The sequence below is a fragment of the Coffea arabica genome, chromosome 8c (assembly GCF_036785885.1).
Source record: "Coffea arabica cultivar ET-39 chromosome 8c, Coffea Arabica ET-39 HiFi, whole genome shotgun sequence".
Lineage (NCBI taxonomy): Eukaryota > Viridiplantae > Streptophyta > Magnoliopsida > Gentianales > Rubiaceae > Coffea > Coffea arabica.
In genome coordinates this window covers 38,139,654-38,162,569 of record NC_092325.1, presented here as the reverse complement: position 1 = coordinate 38,162,569, position 22,916 = coordinate 38,139,654, and the positions used below count along the sequence as shown (strand labels likewise).

Below are 22,916 nucleotides of genomic sequence, written 5' to 3'. Positions count from 1 at the left end.
ATTTGGACATGTGTTAATAATTCATTAATTAATTTGTATTCAAAATTCTCATATATATATATATATATATATATATATATATATATATATATATATATGTATTTTCAATCAATTTTTTTAATTTTTATTTTAAAAAAAGAAATTTGAAATAAAAACTCAAGCTTATTTTACTTTTATATGTCTAGCATATAAATTATATGTCATTCGACATGTGGAGCAATATTCAGCTATTGTGTGTGAAAGAAGTGATCGATCTACAGGACATTTTCGTAGACAATCCCTTCAAACGTCTGCTTATTGCATATGGTTTTCGTAGATCATATTTGACGCATTCCCTAACATTCATTCTATTTGAGTTGAATGACGTAATCAGATATTCACCTTCGAATACTAATTATTATTACTTTTATATCAATTAATTTTGAATAAATTCTAGTAATTTGTTTGAGTATTGCATCTTTGGCGTATTCCCGTTCCACGCCTTTATTTCAAGTATATGTCTCTTACTTACATTTTCAAGTATAATATAATATAGCATTCAATAATTTAAATACATAGAATATTACAATTTACAATAAAATAGATATGAATAGTAAAAGTGTTAATAAGTTGTGACAAAAATAAGTTTCAATCAATTAGTAGTATTAAAAAAATACAAAGTAAACAATTTTTTAAGCTAATCTATTTAAATGTATAATTTATTATCTAAAATTCACAATACAAGCAATATAAAATATTATTCAATTTATGATGTGTTTCCAAGGAACTTAAGAAGTGAGTGTGTGTTTGTGTGTGCAAAAATACATTATGTATGTGAAAATGTGTTTATATGTGTGACAAAAATCTATTTTGTGTATTAAAATGTATGTAAAAAAGTTTATGTATTAAAATGTATTAATTAATTTGTTGGGTCATATTTGGATCATGGGTTTGAGATAACCCAATATGACCCAATCCAAAATCAACCCAATCTAAAATTGGGCGGGTTGGGTATAACCCATTTAAGTGAAAACCCAATATTAACCCGCTCAAAACCCGTCCAACCCGCCTAATTGGCTATGGGTATACATGAGAATTGAATAGAGTCACAAATTGAGGTTCAATTTTTCTATTTTATAACTTTTGAAACTGTAGGGCTTTATGTGAAGAATCGCTAAAACACAGGGGAGTGAAGTGTATTTTGCCCAAAAAAATTCCCTCATTTCCCCAATAAACCATATTGCTTAGAAACCATTGTCCTGATCTAGCATCTAGCAACCAAATGAGGAATATTAACAAGAAGCAGAAGTGTGGTGTCCAGGAATATTAACCAGAAAAGTAGTCAGTTATAGATGCAAAATGGTAAACCACAAAAATGTCGACTTGAGTGCATGAAATATGATGAAATTATCTAATCTAAACAGCTGAGCAGCTTTAACTCATGATCACTTTGTCGTTAACAATGGAGTGCGCCATCTACATTTGCCTCTTTCAACTTCAGTCATAATCAAAATGAAATAGTCAGATTCCAAAAGTCCCTGAAAAGATCTCTCCCTGAGTTTTCATACACTTCGGACTTCTCAGAGCTTCTTAACATTATTTCATCCTCCCCTGTCAAACTCAACATTGAGCTATTTTCCTTCTTTCAACAGTAATGGAGCTTCAAAGTTCCATTTCTTGGGGATTTTGGTCATCGATCTCAATGGACATTCTGATCCTGCTTGTAGTTCTCGCTGCCATCAACAATTCTGCAGTAAATCATGCCTTGGCCACCAATCGACTTCAAAATGAAACTGATAGACTCGCTCTGCTGGAGTTCAAGAGTCAGATATCTGATGATCCACATGCTGTCTTGAACTCGTGGAACCAAACACGACACCATTGCCGATGGCCGGGGATCACATGTGATAGTCGACTGATAGGGTGTTAATTGTTAGTAATTTTATTGTTAATTTCCCCTTTATCCTTGCCAAATATTGTTTTAATTATTAATATTTACTTATATTTGGTATTGGGACTTAATTTCAGGAACAAAGCAGAAAATTACCAAAAAGGAGGGACTTTTATGGGAAAATGGAGACTTCTAAGGACCTTGGACTCTTGAATTGGTGGGGACCACAAGCTAGTGCAAGGCATTTAGTCATTTGGGCTTTTCAAAGAAAGCAACGTAGAGAGACTTGGAACAACAAGTACTTTGGAGGATTTGTCCACATGTGCGGGGACCACGGATAAGGAGCATGAGTCATTTGGACTCTAGGAAAAGAAACGTACAAGACTTTGAATTTGGTGTGGGGACCACTAGAGATAGCATTAGACTTCCTTTTGGCTTTAAAAAGGGAGAAACGTACGAGAGGTGGAGGAATCAATAGTTTTAGTTTAGACTTTTAGCATAGTTTTAGTTTTCTTTTCTTAGCTCTTTCGCATGGTTGTTCTCCATTAATGGAGAACTAACCTCTTAATTCAAGTCAAGGGGACAACTGAAGATTTGGTTCACCAATTACTGTGAGATCTAATTTATTTTAATTGCTTCCTTAATTTATTGGTATTTATATGTTTCCTGCTTTTAATTGCTATAGCTCGTGTGAGTGATTGAATAGATGCGCAATATTTAATTATTCACATAGGCTATTTTGCTAAATAGGGATAATTGAATCCGTAATTGTTCGTTATCTTTATCTCAGTAGCAACTGGCGTAATTGGGTTTATGTCAGGGGAGCATACGATCTAATTTAAACAAACCCTCGTAGCGTGTTTGTTAGTTAGGATTGGGCCTTTCTAATTATTAATGCAATCTAGAAATTAAATCCTACGGTCGTACCTAGGGTTGTTTTTGGGTTAGAGAAATAGTTAACGGTCGTACCTTAACTATCGAGAAATTAAGGAAAGGTTGGTTGTTTATCGCGTGCATGACAACTATAACTGGTCTATTAATAAATGTGGAATTATGTGTGAATCAATGATCAGTGCCTGAACCATTTCTGAAGTGTACCCTTGGCTAGAGTGTCTCCAATTATTTCTTTTAATTAATTATTTTCTGCAGTTAATTTATTTAGTTAGCATTCAATCCAAAACCCCCCATACTTTGGACTCTAGAAGAAACGAATTATCCCCAGTCCCTGTGGATTCGACCCTGCTCACCGCTATATACAAAATCTGTATTTTTCTTGAGTAGGTAATTATTATTGTACAGGTTCGGCACCTGTCATCGACATCAGAGGGTCACAGCCATAACTCTAACAGGCTGGGGTTTGTCTGGAACCATATCTCCTCATATAGGAAATCTCAGCTTCATGAAATCCATCCATCTGGAGGAAAATCAGTTCCATGGTGAAATTCCACAAGAGGTTGGTCATCTGTTCCGTCTAAGGTTTCTTAACCTATCATATAACCTCCTGAGCGGAGAGATCCCTGTTAGTCTATGCAACTGCTCAAATATGTTAAGCCTTACGCTTACGAGCAACAAACTTGAAGGCAAAGTTCCAATTGAGCTAAGCAAATTGAAGAAGCTTGAAAATCTTTATCTTTCTAAGAACAATTTGACAGGAGAGATTCCTTCCTCCCTCGGAAATCTTTCGTCATTGACAACTCTCTTTCTTGCATATAACAATTTGGAGCGTAATCTGCCCAAGGAGATAGGCTTCCTTAAAAACTTGCATTCATTAGGAGTGGGAGTAAACCAATTATCTGGTAGGATCCCTGCATCTGTTTATAACATATCATCTCTCCATGTCTTTTCAATACCAGTTAATTCTTTTCATGACAACCTTCCAACCGACGTAGGTCTCACCCTACCAAATCTGCAAGTCCTACAAATTGGGACGAACGACTTCAATGGCAATATTCCACTTTCCATCACCAATGCTTCTAGGCTTGAGCAACTTGACCTTGATAACAATAAGCTTGAAGGGCAAGTTCCCAGTAATTTAGGAGATCTATCAAACCTTCAATTAATAGAACTTTCTGGAAATTGGTTAGGAAGAAATTCTACAGGAGACTTGAATTTCATTGGATCATTGACAAACAATAGTAATCTATATACGATTTTCTTAGATGAAAACAATTTTGGTGGTGAGTTACCTAAGTCCGTGGCAAACCTCACACATGGACTCACTGAATTAGGCATTGAAGGAAATCAATTATGGGGAACTATCCCAGAAGGACTTGGAAATCTTGTCAATCTAATTGTCTTTGACATGTCATGGAATTCTCTTTCAGGAGTCATACCAAGTGACATTGGTAAATTTCAAAACTTGCAATATTTGGGTCTAGAACGAAACAGGTTGTCAGGAGAAATTTTGTCAAACTTATGTAATACTAGCTCTCTGTACCATCTGGGCTTAGCAGACAATCTTTTTGAAGGCAGCGATGTATTTAGCAGTATTCTCATGAACTGTGGAAATCTGCAATATCTGGACGTATCTATAAATAATCTTAGTGGTGTTATATCACCAGAGTTTTTTGAGATGCACACCTTGCTATTATATCTGGGTTTGAGACAGAACACATTCAGTGGTTCTATACCTCTGGAAGTAGGAAAGCTGATGCACATGGTAAATTTCACTGTCGCCTACAACAGATTTTCTGGAGAAATACCCCCATCGCTTGCTGATTGTTTGGATTTAGAGACTCTTGAAATGCAGGCCAACTTTTTCGAAGGGACGATTCCCTCAAAATTGGCTTCTCTGAAAGCCATCCAAGTATTAGACCTTTCATTTAACAACTTGACTGGACAAATACCAAGAGACCTTGAGAAACTTCAGCCGTTGAGGTATCTGAACCTTTCTTATAATGACCTTTATGGGAAGATACCAACAACCGGAATATTTGGGAATGCAAGCCTAATAGTTTTGATGGGAAACAACGAACTTTGTGGAGGCATTACTGAATTGCATTTCCCGCCTTGTCCATTGATCATGGGAAAGAAAAAGGAAAAGCATAAGATCATTGTTCTATTATCCACAGTTTTACCAGTAACATTCTTGGCTCTTGGTATAATATTGTTGTTCTATTTGGGGGTATACCAAAAAAGATATCGAAGAGAAGCCAGCTCATCTTTTGTGCTCCCAACAGTCGATAAGCTGTTAAGAGTTTCTTACCATGAACTCCATCGTGCTACTTTGGGATTTTCTCCAGAAAACTTGATCGGATCAGGAAGTTTTGGGATTGTTTACAAAGGCAGGCTAGATCAACACGGAGATAGGCTTGTTGCAGTTAAAGTTCTTGACCTTCAGAAGAATGGGGCTTCTAAGAGCTTCAAGGCTGAGTGCAAAGCACTAAGAAACATCCGCCATCGAAATTTAGTCTCCATCTTAAGTTATTGCTCCAGCGTTGATTCCAAAGGTCATGAATTCAAGGCTCTAGTTTACGAGTTCATGGAAAATGGAAATCTTGACTTGTGGTTGCATCCAGAAACAACTGATCAAGCAACAACATCCAGCTGCCTTAATCTTTTTCGGAGGCTGAATATTGCAATTGATGTTGCTTCAGCGGTGCATTATCTTCACAACCAATGTGAAACAACAATTGTTCATTGTGATTTGAAGCCAAGCAACATTCTTCTTGACAATGACTTCGCTGCTCACGTGGGTGATTTTGGATTAGCAAGGCTTCTTCCTGAAACCATCAGTACTTCTTCTGACCAGGGAACCAGCAGTGCTGTTGCAATTAAAGGATCAATCGGATATGCAGCTCCAGGTAATTTATATCCAATTCCAATCTATTACGATATGGTCAAGATTTGTAGATACAAAGAACCTAAACCAAATTGAATCATTGGTTCTTAAACAATACTAGATTCTCTGTGAAACAAAATTCAAGCTAATTTAATTAGAAATTTTAATAATAAAATTATATTTTTATGGTTGAATTAATTACCCCTGACCAAAGCCAGTTGTTTGTGCAAGGCATTTACATTTTGCTTCTACTTAGTTACGATTTCTCACACTTGATTCATTAATCCTATTTCGAAGAGTTGCCTTGAGTTCCTTTTCATCAGAGTAACATATTGAAAGAAAATTTCAGAGTACGGGATGGGTCTCCCTGCATCAACTCAAGGCGATGTGTATAGCTATGGGATATTTCTGCTGGAGATGATCACAAGAAGGAGGCCAACAGATGATATATTAACTGATGGCCTAAATCTTCATAACTATGTTAATGTGGCTCTGCCTGAACAAGTTTGCAAGATTGTGGACCCGTTACTTCTTTCAAAAGGAGGAGATCAGTACAGAGAAATGACTCCAGGAGAGGAAAAGATTAATGGCAGAAGAGAGATGGAGTGTATGATTTCCCTGTTGACAATTGGACTCGAGTGCTCTGCAAGATTACCAAACGAGCGGATGCACATGAATGAAGCTCTGAGAAAATTACATCTCATTAGGGACGTGTTTCTTGGTATCAGGGTACATCAAGAAAATCTTGAGGCTTGACAGGTACATTTTAATTTCACACTCTGAATTCACTCCCTAGCATGGGAGTGGGTATCTTCTTGGTGCTAACTGCTAAGATGTGGCATTCTTTGGATTTGCAGCTGTATGCAGATCTGAAGCTCCAAAGTGAAACTGCTAGCTTGTGCACTCATGAAGAGATACATGCTGATGAATTTTTGCTTTGAAAATAAATGTATCCTTCAACCATTTTATTTTCTTGTTTTGTGGTTAGAGTCATGCTGATTTAAAAGTTGAAGTCAACCGGCTCAACTCTGCTTGAGCATTTGAAGACTGGATTAAAGAAGTTTTTTAGCTACCAATATTAAAGTTTCTTCTTAACCCAAAATGACATGCTGAAACTTACTAAGAAAATAATCATTTTCTTTTAAAAAGCATGCTAAACATTTTTAAAGTGCTCGTTTGCCTGTGATATTGTTAAATATGCTGTATTGGAAAACATTACTTTCTCTTTATTTTTCATTTCACAAACGATTACTTAATTCTATATTTATTTTATTGGAAAAAGCCCAAAGAAAGCATTTAACTAATGAGTAGTAAATTAAAATGACTTTCAAGGAAACTAAATGATGAGAGTAAAAAGCATTTGAAGGCCCTGCCAATGGAATCCGGTGCTCCAGGCCCCTACATACAAATCCGCCGCTGACTAGTCATCGCAAAAATTGTGGTTGACATCTCGTAAAACACACAAAGAAGTGTAAGTTGAGAGAAGACATTAGTATTGTTGTTTAGGTCAAGAGAGAGGAATACATTTTCTCCGACCTCAGCTCAGATAAAATATTTGTGCTCAGTTTTGTATGTTTGTGTAGACTTAGAGCAGAGCAACTGACTCCCCTAGGCAGATTGACTGAAAAATGCACATTTGATTTCTATATATTCTCTGTCCAGGCCATTTTCCAAATTGATAGACGTAAAGGTTACTAAATTGTAAGTTGGTGGAAGCTCACTGACCATTTCTGAATTAAGTTCTGATGACGACGTTTAGCTCATTTTTCTCCAAAAATAAATACCAAGACAATTAAGGGTCCGTTTGGGTCGTGTTAAATTATTAAAAAGTATAGAATTTTTAATAAAAAATACTTATTAACTGCTTAGTTACTTTTAAATATATTATTTGGGGATATAGTTCAATGAGTACTTATTGTATTGGATAACGTGTAATTTGAAAATATTTAAAAATATTTATCTCTTTATTTGATTCATAATATAGGATAAAATGATTTAATTTGATGTTTTATTTTTTTTAAATCACAAAGGTTACTTTAAAAGTATCCAATTTGAGCTTTTGCTAAAAGTGTTTTTATCACCAAAAGCTCTACTCCTAATTTTATTGAAATGACATTCACCAAACACTTTAAAAATACTTTTAACACCTAAAAGTATTTTTTTTTTTTTTTTTTGCCAAAAGCACCGCAACCCCGAACAACAGTGCCTAAGTCCATTTGTTCCAGTTGTGTGGACTATATAAAGCAGAACTACAAGAATCTGTAACAGCTCAAACATTGTTCCCATTCCACAGAAACTTTTATCATTCAATCATCAGTTTGTTGCAAATTATTCCATCTTCGCATCCAACAGCTCATTGAAGTCCCCAATACCATGTGGGGATTTCGCTCATCATCAACATTAGCAAACATGTTTCTCCTTCTCTTAGTTGCCATGAACCTTTCAGTAAGCCATGTTTCAGCTTCTAAACAATTTCAAAATGAGACTGATCACCTTGCTCTGCTTGAATTCAAGAATCAGATATACGACGACCCGTTTGGAGTCCTGAATTCCTGGAACCATTCACAACACCATTGTCGGTGGGAAGGAGTCACATGTAGTTCTCGACATCAAAGGGTCATGGCCTTGACTCTAAGGCATAAGCACTTGTTTGGAACTGTATCTCCCCATGTCGGAAATCTAAGCTTCATGAGGTTCATCCATCTTGAGGAGAATCAATTCCATGGTGAGGTTCCCCAAGAATTCGGTCGCCTCTTCCGGTTAAGAGTCTTGAACCTGTCAAATAACGCACTCGGAGGAAAAATCCCAGCAAACCTGGGCTACTGCTCAGAGTTGATAACTATTAACCTAGCGGGGAACAATCTGGAAGGGAAAATTCCGATGGATGAGCTGAGCAATTTGAAGAAGCTTGAAAATTTTAATATTTATTCAAACAATTTGACAGGAGAGATTCCCTCCTCCATTGGGAACTTATCATCATCATTGATCGGACTCAGCCTGGGCTTCAACAATCTGGAGGGAAATTTGCCCAAGGAGATGGGGCTCTTAAAAAAGGTTGCTGTGTTAATAGTAGGAGGAAATAAACTATCTGGTATAATCCCTGCCTCCATCTTTAATAGTTCAGCCATTACTGTCATTTCAGTGGGCGGCAATTCCTTTCATGGCAATCTCCCAACCAACATAGGTCTCACCCTACCAAAACTGAAACGATTATATGTGGGGGGAAACAAGTTCTTTGGAAACTTTCCGACTTCAATCACCAATGCTTCTGGGCTTGAGCTAATTGCGATTCCTAGTAATGAGTTTAAAGGCCAAATTCCAACTAATTTAGGAGATCTGACAAATCTTCGATTTTTAAATCTTGAAAGAAACCTCTTCGGCAGTAATTCAACTGGAGACTTAGATTTTATTGCATCATTGACCAACTGCAGTGATCTAAGCGTTTTTTCGTTGAGTGGCAATAATTTTGGAGGTAATATACCTAAAGTCATGGCCAATCTCTCACATCAACTCACTGAATTGTACATGGGGGGGAATCAACTGTCAGGAACTATTCCAGAAGGGTTTGGACATCTTGTCAATTTATATATCCTTACCCTTGAAGCAAACTCTCTTTTTGGGCTCATTCCAAGAGATTTTGGCAAATTACAAAATTTGCAACTTCTGAGTCTAGCGCAAAATGAGTTGTCAGGACAGATAGTCCCCACCCTATGCAATGCCACTGTTCTATACCGTCTAGAGTTATCAACTAACCAGTTTGAAGGGGGTAATATATTTGACAACGTTCTTATGAACTGTCAAAATTTGCAATATCTGGATATATCTCAAAACAAATTTACTGGAATTATATCACCACAGTTTTTGCAGACGCACTCATCACTGATGTACATGAAAATGGGTGAAAATTCGTTTAGCGGTTCTCTGCCTTCTGAAATTGGAAAGCTTATACATTTGGTGGATTTCAATGTTTCCCACAACCAACTTGCTGGAGATATACCCATATCACTTGCTGATTGTTCAAATCTAGCGAATCTTTCCATGCAAGCCAATTTTTTCCAAGGAACAATTCCACCAAATTTGGCTGCTTTGAAGAGCATCCAGCAAATAGACCTTTCGAGTAATAACTTGACTGGTCCAATACCCAGAGAACTTGAGAAGCTTCAGTTTTTGAGGTACTTAAACCTTTCCTATAACGACATCGAGGGAGAGGTACCAAACACAGGGATTTTCAGCAATGCAAGTCAAATATCATTGATTGGCAACAACAAACTCTGTGGAGGCATTCCAGAATTGGAGTTCCCACCTTGCAGAGTTATCAGATGGAAAAACAGAGGAAAGATGAAGGTTATCATATTGCTGTCCATTGTTTTACTGGCAACGCTTCTGGTCCTTGGTACAGCATTGTTATATCTCTTGGTATATCGAAAAAGAGAAAGAAGACTGGTGGCCGGATTCTCTAGCATGCCTACAAGAGTCAATAAGCTCTTGCGAATTTCTTACCATGAACTTCAACGTGCAACTTCAGGATTTTCTCCAGAAAACTTAATTGGTTCAGGACATTTTGGAGCTGTCTACAAAGGCACACTAGAAAAACATGGTAATAAGCTTGTAGCAGCTAAAGTTCTTGATCTTCAAAAGAACGGAGCTAAAAAAAGTTTTAAGGCTGAGTGTAAAACATTGAGAAATATTCGCCATAGAAACCTCGTTTCTATCGTGAGTTATTGCTCCAGTATTGATTCCAAGGGTGATGAATTCAAAGCTCTAGTCTATGAGTTCATGGAATATGGAAATCTGGACTTGTGGCTGCATCCTGCAGAGACAACTGATCAAGCAACAAGCTCAAGAAGTCTTAATCTTTCTCAGAAGCTGAACATTGCAATTGATGTGGCTTCAGCATTGCAGTATCTTCACAACCACTGTGAAGCAGAGATTGTTCATTGTGATCTAAAACCAAGTAACATTCTTCTTGACAATGATCTTGTTGCCCATGTGGGTGATTTTGGATTGGCAAGGCTTCTCCCAAATCCCAACAACAGATCTTCCCAGCAGGGAACCAGCAGTGCTATTGCTATAAAAGGAACAATCGGTTACGCAGCTCCAGGTAATTGTGCACAGACTACTGTTTGGCACTTAAAGTTGGCACTTTCACGGGTTATAATTGACATTAGTTTTAAGGAGATACTTGACCCAAATGTGTAGTGATTCATTTTAACAATTTCAATCAAGTCTTATTTACAAACTAGTACTTAAACATAGCAGCCATATTTAATTTACTTCCTTAGATTCTCCTTTACAACATAACAATAATATATCTAGAAACAAAAATTCAGAGTATGGAATGGGTCATGCGGCATCAACTCCAGGGGATGTCTACAGCTACGGCATTCTTTTGCTAGAGATGATCACAAAGAGGAGGCCAACAGATGATATATTGATAGGTTGCAATTTATTCATTTATTTTATTATTAATTCCTCCTATTACCTGACTTGATGTGGATTTAATTGCTGGATTCTACTCATTTTTAGTATTTGACGTTTATTTCAGGGAGTAGAATATAAATATGATAACAGGTGCCAAATTGAAAAAAAAAAAAAAGAATTCAGATGAGAAAGCTTGTCCCAGGACACTTTTGGAAGAGAAGATGTCATGCCCATTTTGGTAATTTTTGCAAGGGAATGACAGACAGAGGGCTTCGCTTCCTGTGGAGGTCCCGCCGCAATTAAAAGAAGGAAAGGCAGCAAGCCGGGGATCTGGCTTGTTCTTGATTTTCCGTCTGGAGCTTAGCAGCCATTTTTGACTTTTCCATTGTAATTCACTTTTTGGCTGGAGGAGCCTACGGATGTTAGGAAGAAAAGGCATTTGTTAGCCTTGGGCTTTGACTTTTCCTTTTCCTCTCTTTTGAATCCTGCGCATGGCAGGAACATTGGAGAATTGCTTCTTTTGACTTTTCTTCTTTAGCTTGAGACGAAGTGAAAACCACGAACTTTTGTAGCTTTTCTGTTCATTCGATATATTGAGACGAATTGGATTTTGCCAAATTTCAACGGACATGACCGCTGGTTTCTCTGCAATTTTGTGTGGGCTTAGTTCATCCATTATGAACTAATTTTTCTACTCTAGTCAAGGAGCAACGGATGCTTTGGGTCACCTAAAATTGTGAGATCATTTTAATTTAATCTTTTCCTTTTATTTATCGGTATTCGCATATCCCTTGATTGCTAAGCTTATGGTTATTTAATTAATTGGTTGTCTTGGATCCGGATAATTAATTGATTGGGTAATCTACTGTCAATTGGGGTATTAAATCCGTAATTGTTTAATCACCTCAAAACAGTGACAACTGGCATGATTAGATTTGTGTTAGGGGAATACGTGGGCTAATCTAAAATAACCCTGGTAGTGCGTTATTTGGTTAGAATAGGGCTCCTCTAATACGTAAGGCAGTTGGGGAATTAAATTCTACGGGCGTACCTAGGATTATTTCTCAATTAGAGCAGTGATTAACGGGCGTACCTTGATCACCGACACAGTAAGGAGGGGTTGACTGCCATCGCTTGTTTGGTAGTTATAATCTATTTATTGGTAAATAATTGGGATTGCCTTTGCATCAATGATCAATTAGGTGAACCATTGCTGAAGTTACTTCTTGGCTAGATCTTTAATTAACATTATCTTGATTTTAGTGAAGTGCCATTTGACTTTTACTTGCCTACTTTATTTTATTTTTGAACGTGTCCTTGTTTTAATTGATTTAGCCCTTTAATTATTGTTATCCTGAGTTCAGTAAATTGTGGTTTAGTTTCTAGTTAGTTGTTTATTTTTATTTTCTCATTTGAATTTATTTAATTATCGTCGTTCCTACAAAATCACCCCCTGTGTTACTTTGGATTTCTTAAGAAACAAATATACCCAGTCTCTGTGGATACGACCCTACTTGCCCTGTCTACAAATTCCTAATCATTTGTAAAAAGGAATAGCCATTCCATTCGGGTATATCGGATCAAGCAAACTCTTCGGGAACAGGGTGAATCAAGTAACCCATTGCACACCTAGAGTCCCTGCTCCAGTACTTGGAATTGGGTTTTGGTCATTTTAACTGGCAATTAGGTTTAATTGTATTATTGCACAGGCTTCGACAACCTGTCATATATTCATGGATGACCTAGATATACATAACTATGTTAACAGGGCTTTGCATGAACAAGTCTCCAAGATCGTGGACCCGTCGCTTCTTTCTGAAGGAAGAGATGAAAACAATAGAATTACTCATGGAGAGGAAACTATTAATGGTGGAAGAGAGATTAATTGCATTATTTCCCTATTAAAAATCGGACTGAAGTGCTCTGCAAAATTGCCAAATGATCGGATGCACATTAATGAAGTTGTCAGAAAATTACATCTCATTAAGGATGTCTTACTTGGTGTAAGGGTACATCAAGAAAATCTTCAAGTTTGATAGCCACAGGTATACTCGAGAATTTAATACAGCCCACAAGTTGAAGTTCATTATTTTTTTTCTATCTTAGATAAGTTCTTTTATTTTGGACGAAGTCTTGTAAGCTAACTGGTTTCTATCATTCAGAATCCATTGTAGACCCAAAAAAAAAAAAAAATATCCGGAAACAAGAGAAAAGTTATACAATATGTGTTGTGCCCACTAGCATGGAAAAGGATGTCTGCTCGTACTAATGCTTGAAATCTTGATTTGCAGCTGCTTGCTGGTCTAAATCACCAAGATGAAGTTGCTAGTTCGATGAACTGATAAAGAAGACATCTAAGGCTTTTTCTTTGAAAAAATGAATGGATGATTCAAATACATTCCTAGTCTTTCTTTACAAAAATTGTATGTTTTGAAAGGTAGTCAATTGGCTCAATTCTGCTTGAACATCTTTATGCTTCCATAATATGCTTCGATCTTATGCTTCCACAATATACATTATACAATAGGAGTATTCAGTCCATGCTTACTATTGGCCTGTAGAAACTTTCAGTCAACGCTTAATTTACAAATCTATTCCTCTTCTGCGAGAAAAAATGGATCTCCATAATTCCATTTCTTGTTGATACTAAAATCAATCTCCATAAGTATATGAAATTCCAGAACTGTCTGAAACTTGATTTCATCTCAGATTAGTGAGGAGTAATTTTCTATAGTTGTCACTTTAACGAAGCTAGTTAACGAAGCTAGTGATAGAGCTTCATTCGTTTGACCAATTCTTTGTGCAAGTGGAAAACAAATATGCCAATTTTGAAACTAAAAAACCAAGTCAACCTTTCAAGGATTTTAATAAATTGTGATTGGCAGACTCAGCCAATTCTTGGTCCAATCTTTAATTCAAGTCAGCATATGAACCTTTGATAAGTCATAATTTGTGCTAAACTTATAATTATTTTTCCCTTTGATTTTAGTCAAATATTATCTTAATTGATATATTCTATTTATATTTGGTATTTGGGATTAATTGCAGGAAGTGGTGAAGAAAAAGTACTGAAAATCGTCATTCCAGCAGACTCCCAGTTTGGCGTGCCCACGCCTAAGTATGATGTCCAAAGCCGGATTTGCGGGATTGTTGGCCACGTGCAAACTTCCAAATATTTGGAGATTCCTTCGCGGGTGACAATTCTGGAACAATGCTGACTTAGCCAATTTGCACGTGAAGAGTCATTTGGCAACAAGACTTCAATTGGATTTCAATTGATTGGGTTCCTTCTTTGACTAAAAGTGCTGACCCACAAAAGCAGGAAGACTACTGGGTTTCTTTTGGAGACAGCCGCACGAGGACTCTTTAAATACAATCCCTTCGCTGGCTTCCGGGGAGCTCTCTCTCTCGGCAGAAACAAGTTCTAGCTTAGGAAATTTTTCTCTTTTTCGCTTCTTTTTCTCTTTCGCACCACGGAATACAATTTCTGGTGCAATTCTCGTTAGCTTTTCGTTCATGGCAATGGGATTTTCCCTAGACCCAATCGTGATGCCTGAGATCATGATTTGTAGCTAAATTTCTTCTTCTAGTCAAGGAACAACGGACGACTTGGTTCAATTATTACTGTGAGATCTAATTTATTTTAATTGCTCCCTCATTTATTGATATTTATATGTTCCCTGCTTTTAATTGCTATAACTCGTGTGAATGATTGATTAGTGCGCAATAATTAATTCTTCATATAGGTTATTTTGCTAGTTAGGGGTGATTGAATCCGTAATTGTTCGTTATCCCTATCTCAGTAGCAACTGGCGTAATTGGGTTTATGTCAGGGGAACATACGATCTAGCTTAAACAAACCCTCGTAGCGTGTTTGTTAGTTAGGATTGAGTCTTTCTAATTATTAATGCAAACCAGAAATTAAATCCTACGGTCGTACTTAGGGTTGTTTTTGGGTTAGGAAGTAGTTAACGGTCGTACCTTGACTATCGATAAATTAAGGAAGGGTTGGTTGTTTATCGCGTGTATGACAACTATAACTGATCTATTAATAAATGTTGGAACTATTTTTGCATCAATGATCAGTGCATGAACCATTTCTGAAGTGTACCCTTGGCTAGAACTCTCCTAATTATTTCTTTTCATTAATTATTTTCTGCAGTTAAATTGTTTAGTTAGCATTTAATCCTAAAACCCCCTATACTTTGAACTCTAGAAGAAACGAATTATCCCCAGTCCCTGTGGATTCGACCCTACTCACCGCTATATACAAAATCTGTATTTTTCTCGAGTATGTATTTATTATTGCATAGGCTCGACACCTGTCAACCTTGTTCGAGATAAATGGGAAGTGCAAAGATTAAGACAATATCGTACTTACACTCCAAAGCACCAATATTCACCATGCTTTTATAAAAGTAATGAAAATGATAATGATGATTATGATGATATTGTGCAAAAATTACATCCCATTATGGATGTGTTTCTTGGTATCAAGGTACATCAAGAAAAATCTTGAGGCTTGACAGGTACATTAGCATATAGCACCAGAAGGGTACAAGACAAGCTTAATTTGACAGTCTTAATTCACTCCCTAGCATGGAAATGGATATCTTCTTGGTGGGAAGGGATGACGCCTGGTTTTCTTTGGATTTGCAGCTGTATGCAGATCTGAAGCTCCGACGTGAAATTGCTAGCTGGTGCACTCATGAAGAGATACATAATTATGGATTTTTACTTGAAAAATAAATGTATGCTTTAAACATTTTATTTTCTTGTTTTGTCGTGTTAGTCATGCTGATTTAAAAGTTGAAGTCAACCGGCTCAACTCTGCTTGAGCATTTGAAGATTGGGTTAAAGAAGTTTTTTAGCCACCAATATCTGGGAATATAATTCATCTTATTCCCCTGTTCCCCGTGCCTTTATTGCCCTCTTCCCTCATGTTTGAACATACAGGTAACTATATTTTTATTGAGCTATTTTTTAATATTCATTTGTAGTGATTATTATGTGTAATTAGTTCCAATAATTGCATTCATTTGAAATAAATACACTTAAAAGTTTTACTAAACTTTTTTTCCCATTGAAACAGATTTTATATCTAGCATGAATTCGCTTTATCATAGGTACAACCACTTTGTTACCATACAGTGGCATTTTGCTGTAATTTTTGTGGTGGCACAAACGGTGATTTATCTAACTCTTTTCTATTTTGCTCCAAAAAAAGAGAAAAAAAAAAAAAACTACAGTCTGCTGGGATTTATCGAAGCCAACTCTTTTTTTTTTTTTTTGGTGGCCAAAACGCCAACTCTTTATTCAGTTTGCAAAGGATCGTTATCTCGATTTTAAGCATTTGTTCTTTTTGTTTAATTTTAATAATAAACATGTGCATTTAGTATTGAGACGTCTACATTTAGCCCATCCATCTGTTGAACTAAAATAATGGTAATTATTCAAAATAAAAAAAAAAGACATAGATTTATATACAGTTGAGAGGACGATAAGCCACTTTACATCCAAATCATTAGATTTGTTAGCATAAAGGCTCCTACTTTATTACCCAATTTATTTGTTTTCGTGGCTTTAGGGTTCGTTTCGTTCACAGACCGGATGAAATGGAAAGACTCATCCTTGGATTATTAATCCTGGGTTGAGTCATTCTCAAATTAATAATCCAAGTTATTCAGTGTTTGGTTGGTTCTAGGTTGAATATAATATATTGAAAAATAACTCTATCCTGTGTTTGATTGGATATTGGATGAGATAGGATTACTATTTTAATAATCACATTACCCCTTAATTTGTAGGATCATTTTAGTAAAATAATTTAATAATTTATAGCTTTTATTAAAATAAAATAATTTGAAACTTTAGAATTATAAAATAAATCAAGAGTTTTGATATATAAAAATTTGCATTCGCTCAAACTCAGCCGATTCGTACCTTTAAAAATAGGTTTAACCTAGTTTTTGAATTTAAATTTGAAATTTCATAAAAGAGCGGGGTGAAATTTTGGCTAAACAAGGGTTAAATTGAATAAAATCCAACCCATTTAAAAGTTTTAAATCAGCCAAACTCAAGCCAATATAGAAAATTTTTCTTTGGGCCGAGGTGGAGCTTATTGAAACCCTCATTTGCAAAGCTCAATTGATAAGGTTATGTATTTCTATAGAATTTGGTTGAGAAAATAAGGTTTGTAAGGGCAATGTAGTCCACCGTTAATATAGTCCTTTTATTATGAAATAGGGGCAAATTAGTCAAAAAAATTAGATTAATTAATAAAGATGAATTTGTCAAAAATTTTAAATAATGAATAGGGAAAATTAGTAAATCTTTTTAATATAATTAGTAGGGGCAAATTAATCCATTTATTATCACGTAATTATGTGAGAATATGGTTATATAATATTCAGTATGAATTTGTATCATTGCAAGAGCAAATTAGTTCAAAAATTGTTATGTTGGTGGTAGAGGCAAATTAGTCAAAAATTATAAATTAATTTGTAGGGGCAAATTAGTCTATTCATATTATAGTATCATGTGAGGGTAAGGTTATATAATTATGAGAGTGTAAATTTATATTATTTGTAAGGATAAGTTAGTCTAACATTTCATCATCCTATCTCTTAGTCATTCCAAGATGACTAATATCACCTCTCCCATAGGATTATTTTATCACATATATAGGGGATTAATTCGGTTAATTGGAATGTGTCATTTTATGTGTAAACTGCAACCAAACACGGGATGGCATAGAATGATTAATCCAATCATATATCATCCCATGAACCGAATGGACCTTTAGAATTGGTTATCATTCCAAAAAAGAGGCCCTAGCTTGAAAATCTGTTGACCTAACCCCAAGCGTTAGCGGCCGAATCTAATTATTTATGATTTTAAGTTCCGTCCTAATTAGGACAAAATGAATGTCTCAATTTTAATTTGAACTCTTAGATTCCTATTTATATTCTAGTTTGACATGTCTTAACTTTATGGTGTGGGATTGAGCTATCACTTAGCTCTCCTATGGTTTTGAGAGTTGATTAAAAATATTGGTTTCCTCACATTTTTCCTTTGTGGCAAAGTTGATTAAAATATTAGAATTATTCCAATGTCAAGATGGAAATTATTTATTAACCACATGATGAGGGTTATACATAGATTAGAAAATCGTAAGAGGGTTATCTGAAAATATGCTAAATTATAGGGGTTAAAGTGTAATGCATACTACATTTGTATATATTTTTGCCATTCCAGTGATTTTAGCTTTGAAACGAGGATAATCTTGACATTTCAGTTAATCCATTATAGGCATTTCTCAATTTTACAGGAACTTTTATACCAAAAACAATGGTAGATCCAATTACGTCCTAGGGTCTTTGTTTGAGGTGAGATTCTATACTTTGAACGTTATCTCCTATCGCTTGACACTTTGGTTTAATCACGAAGGGATTAGGTGGAAAGGCTCTGATACACAAGATGATAAAGTATAATTAACTTACCTAAGAATAAATAAGAAAGAAACTTAATCATGCATAAAACACTGAAGCAAATAAGAAAGAAACTTAGTCATGCATAAAACTTTGAACCAAATTTGACCTGTTGGACGATTTTTCCATTCTATTAATTTTCCTCTTTAGCTTTTGGAAATAATGTTTCTCATAGAAAAAGTTTTCTGAGATACGAACATGCTAATGCAAACCTTTACACTGGTCACAGCGCAGAGCCAGAAATAATTTCTAGTGGAAACAAAATTAATATTAAATTTCTTCTTCTTTTTTTTTTTCTGAAAGCCATAACAATAGCATTTGTATAACAAGTAAATGTAATACATGCATATCATGATTAATATAACCCAAAATGACATGCTAAAACTTACTAATAAAATAATCATTTTCTTTTAAAAAGCATGCTAAACATTTTTAAACTGCTCGTTTGCCAGTGATATTGTTAAGTATGCTGTATTGGAAAATATTACTTTCTCTTTATTTTTCATTGCACAAACGATTTCTTAATTCTATATTTATTTTATTGGAAAAAGTCCAAAGAAAGTATTTAATTAATGAGTAGTAAATTAAAATGACTTTCAAGGAAACCAAATGATTAGAGTAAAAAGCATTTGATTTTGAATTGTTTAATATTCCAATTCCACCAAATTGCAAACCTAGTAATTTGATTTTGGAGCAGTGCATTCACTTTTGAGGAAAATTTATTGGGGGGCAAAGCGAAAAAATTACTAAAATTGAAGGCTATACTAATGGAATTCGGTGCTCCATGCAAATCCGCCGCTGACTAGTCATCGCAAAAATTGTGGTTGACATCTCGTAAAACACACAAAGAAGTGTAAGTTGAGACAAGACATTAGGTTGGTTGTCAATTAGAAGATGAGGAAAAAGGAATAAAAATATAACTAAGTAAGACGAAGAGAATACTTTTATTGTTTAGGTAAAGAAAAAAGAATACATTTTCTCCAACCTCAGATAAATTATTTGTGCTCAGTTTTGTATGTTTGTGTAGACTTAGAGCAGAGCAACTGACTCCCCTAGGCAGATTGACTGAAAAATGCATACCAGAATTTAGACGTTGATACGTAAAGGACCAATAATCATCTTGCGTGTTTGTTTTATTAGGTTACGAAATTGTAAGTTGGTGGAAGCTCGCTGACCATTTCTCACAACGAAGTTTAGCTAATTTTACTCGAAAATATACCAAGAAAATATTTCGTTCCAGTTGTTTGGGCTAATATAAGCACAACTACAAGAATCTATAACAGCTCAAACATTATTGTTCCCATTCCGCAGAAACTTTTATCATTCAATCATCAATTTGTTGCAAATTAATCCATCTTCGCATCCAACAGCTCATGGAAGTTCCCAATACCATGTGGGGATTTCGCTCATCATCAACATTAGCGAGCATTTTTCTCCTAGCCACTGGGAAGGAGTCACATGCAGTGCCCGACATCAGAGGGTCATAGCCTTGATTCTAAGGCATAAGCAGTTGTCTGGAACCATATCTCCTCATGTCAGAAATCTAAGCTTCATGAGGTTCATCCTACTTGCGGAGAATCAATTCCATGGTGAGATTCCCCAAGAATTCGGTCGCCTCTTCAGGCTAAGAGCCTTGAACCTCTCAAGTAACGCAATCAGTGGAAAAATCCCAGCAAAATTGAACTACTGCGCAGAGATGATAGCTGTTGACCTAACCAGTAACAAGCTAGAAGGGAAGATTCCAATTGATCAGCTGAGCTATTTGAAGAAGCTTGAATTTTTATCTTCACGCAAACAATTTGACAGGAGAGATTCCCTCCTCCATTGGGAACTTATCATCGCTGACTACACTCAGTCTTGCCTTTAACAATCTGGAGGGAAATTTGCCCATGGAAATGGGGCTCTTAAAAAGGTTATCTATATTTTCAGCTGCAGAAAATAAACTATCTGGTATAATCCCTGCCTCCATCTTTAATAGTTCAGCCATTACTGTCATTTCAGTGGCCGGCAATTCCTTTCATGGCAATCTCCCAACCAACATAGGTCTCACCCTACCAAATCTGGAAGCATTAGGTGTTGGGGGAAACAACTTCTATGGAAACTTTCCATCTTCAATCACTAATGCTTCTGGGCTTGAGATACTTGATCTTCCCTATAATAAGTTCGCAGGCCAAATTCCAACTAATTTAGGAGATCTGACACAACTTAAATTATTAAATCTTAGTGATAATCTCTTCGGCAATAATTCTACAGGAGACTTGGATTTTATTGCATCACTGACCAACTGCAGTAATCTAAGAATTCTTTCCTTGAGTGCCAATAAACTTGGAGGTAATGTACCTAAAATCATGGCCAATCTCTCAAATCAACTCACTGAATTGTTCGTGGGAGCAAACCAACTGTCGGGTTAACGAAGCTAAGGTGAAATTTAATTAGTCAAATAAATGATCTTCTAATAAATAATGGAAAACTTTGGGAATTTATCTTCTAATTGTTTCCGATCTGCTTTGCAAGTAATTTTCGTGGCTTGAAAAACTACCGGTACCAGGAATTGGATCACGGTCGATATGCTTAAATCTGACCATTTCTTTATTAAGCTCTAATCTTTAACTGCTCAACCGTGTTCCCAATCCACAGAAACTTTTATCATTCAATCATCAGTTTGTAGCCGATCCCAACAAGGACCATGTGGGGATTTCGCTCATCATCAACATTAGCGAACATATTTCTCCTTCTCTTAGTTGCCATGATCTTTTCAGTAAGCCATGTTTCAGCTTCTAAACAATTTCAAAATGAAACTGATCGTCTTGCTCTGCTTGAATTCAAGAAGCAGATATACAATGACCCGCTTGGAGTGCTGAACTCCTGGAACCATTCACAGCACCATTGCCAGTGGGAAGGAATCACATGTGGTGCTCGACATCAGAGGGTTATAACTATGTTAATAAAGCTCTGCCTGAACAAGTTTGTGAGATCATAGACCCCTTGATTCTTTTTAAAGAAGAAGATGGAAACAGAAGAATGACTCCTGGAAGGGAAAATATCAATGGTGGAAGAGAGATGGAGTGTGTTATTTCCCTGTTGGAACTCGGCCTCAAATGCTCACAAAGATTGCCAAATGATCGGATGCACATGAATGAAGTTGTCAGCAAATTACATCTCATTAAGGGTGTTTTTCTTGGTGTCAGGGTACCTCAGGAAAGTCTTGAAGTTTAATTGCTACAGGTATACGTGAGAATTTAATACAGTCACAACTTGAAGTTTTTCTATTTTAGACAAACGATTTTTTCTTGACCAGTCTTGCAAGCTAACTCACTTCTACTATTCAAAATCTATTTTAGCCACAAAAAAAAAAGGAGTGATGTGTTGTGCTCACTAGCGTGGAAAAAGATGTATCTGGATTTGCAGCTGTTCGTTGGTCTGAATCTCTGTGCTGAAGTAGCTAGCTGTGTGAGCAGCTAAAGAAGACACCTTTGGCTCTTTTATTTGAGAAAACAAATGGACGACTCAAATATGTTTGTATGTTCTTTCAATCAAATAAATGAACTGAATGTTTTGAAAGGTAGTCAATTGGCTCAATTCTGATTGAACATCTTTATCCTCCTGTATTATACTTGAATCTTATGTTTCCATAATAAACATTATACAATAAATTGTACTGTACTTAATTACAGGGCATGCTCTTGCTCCTATGATTGATTTACATAAGCATGCCTTTCTTTGAATGTTGATTTTGCTATCACATGAAATCTTAGCCACAATGAGAACGACATAAAGGGGCAGAGGGCAGGGGTCAATTGCACAATAAGCCCATATGTTCCCTGCTAGCATATCCATACATTGCCCAATCAAGTTATCGATGGCCATGGTGGTCATAAAAAAAAACTTCATTTAGTATTAAAAGACATGATAATCATATGCAGCATCACCTGCATAATCAGTCGGTATGTACTAACCTTTTTTATTTGTATTCCTATTTTGTTGAGGGTGTCTCAAATAGGTTATACAATAATAGTAACAGTTTGCTTTATAGGGCACCGTTAAACTATATTTCAGGTGTTAGATTTTTGGAAATATAAGATTAATTAGAAAAAGTAAATAAATACAAGGGATGATAAGCCAAATTAAATAGAGAAAGTATATAAATGCAATGGAGGATAATGATTGTTAGTATGCGTGTATATATGTGTGTGTGTATATATATATATATGATAGGTTAGGTGAATATTAAATGTCTTATCGAGTACCTTAAGCTGTCCGTTAGAAAAACCCTAATAGTAAATATCACATTTTGTCCATTTCATCCAATTTCATCTATTAATCCGATACTTAATACCCATACCTCATCAATATG

The 22,916-nt window shown here is 35.8% G+C and overlaps 2 protein-coding genes across 2 annotated transcripts; both read left to right on the top strand.

The window, feature by feature from the left end:
- Positions 1-1,618: 1,618 nt before the first annotated feature.
- LOC113706081 (putative receptor-like protein kinase At3g47110) lies at positions 1,619-6,716 on the top strand. Its single transcript, XM_072062886.1, has 4 exons — positions 1,619-1,902; positions 3,170-5,673; positions 6,001-6,410; positions 6,509-6,716. The coding sequence occupies exons 1-3, from the start codon at positions 1,634-1,636 to the stop codon at positions 6,405-6,407; spliced, it is 3,180 nt and encodes a 1,059-aa protein (XP_071918987.1). The 5' UTR covers positions 1,619-1,633; the 3' UTR covers positions 6,408-6,410; positions 6,509-6,716.
- A 1,308-nt stretch (positions 6,717-8,024) lies between these two features.
- LOC113706080 (LRR receptor-like serine/threonine-protein kinase EFR) lies at positions 8,025-20,429 on the top strand. Its single transcript, XM_072062885.1, has 4 exons — positions 8,025-10,752; positions 10,982-11,089; positions 14,121-14,190; positions 19,874-20,429. The coding sequence occupies exons 1-4, from the start codon at positions 8,025-8,027 to the stop codon at positions 20,427-20,429; spliced, it is 3,462 nt and encodes a 1,153-aa protein (XP_071918986.1).
- The last annotated feature ends 2,487 nt before the right edge of the window (positions 20,430-22,916 follow it).

What these genes read in the sequence shown, in the direction of transcription:
- LOC113706081 (XM_072062886.1), top strand. Translation starts at nt 1,634, where the DNA reads ATGGAGCTTCAAAGTTCCATTTCTTGGGGATTTTGGTCATCGATCTCA. An exon ending in TGTGATAGTCGACTGATAGG is followed by an intron (nt 1,903 to 3,169) that starts GTGTTAATTGTT and finishes ATTATTGTACAG; the next exon opens with GTTCGGCACCTGTCATCGAC. An exon ending in AATCGGATATGCAGCTCCAG is followed by an intron (nt 5,674 to 6,000) that starts GTAATTTATATC and finishes AGAAAATTTCAG; the next exon opens with AGTACGGGATGGGTCTCCCT.
- LOC113706080 (XM_072062885.1), top strand. Translation starts at nt 8,025, where the DNA reads ATGTGGGGATTTCGCTCATCATCAACATTAGCAAACATGTTTCTCCTT. An exon ending in AACAGATGATATATTGATAG is followed by an intron (nt 11,090 to 14,120) that starts GTTGCAATTTAT and finishes GATTAATTGCAG; the next exon opens with GAAGTGGTGAAGAAAAAGTA. An exon ending in TTTGGCGTGCCCACGCCTAA is followed by an intron (nt 14,191 to 19,873) that starts GTATGATGTCCA and finishes CCCATTCCGCAG; the next exon opens with AAACTTTTATCATTCAATCA.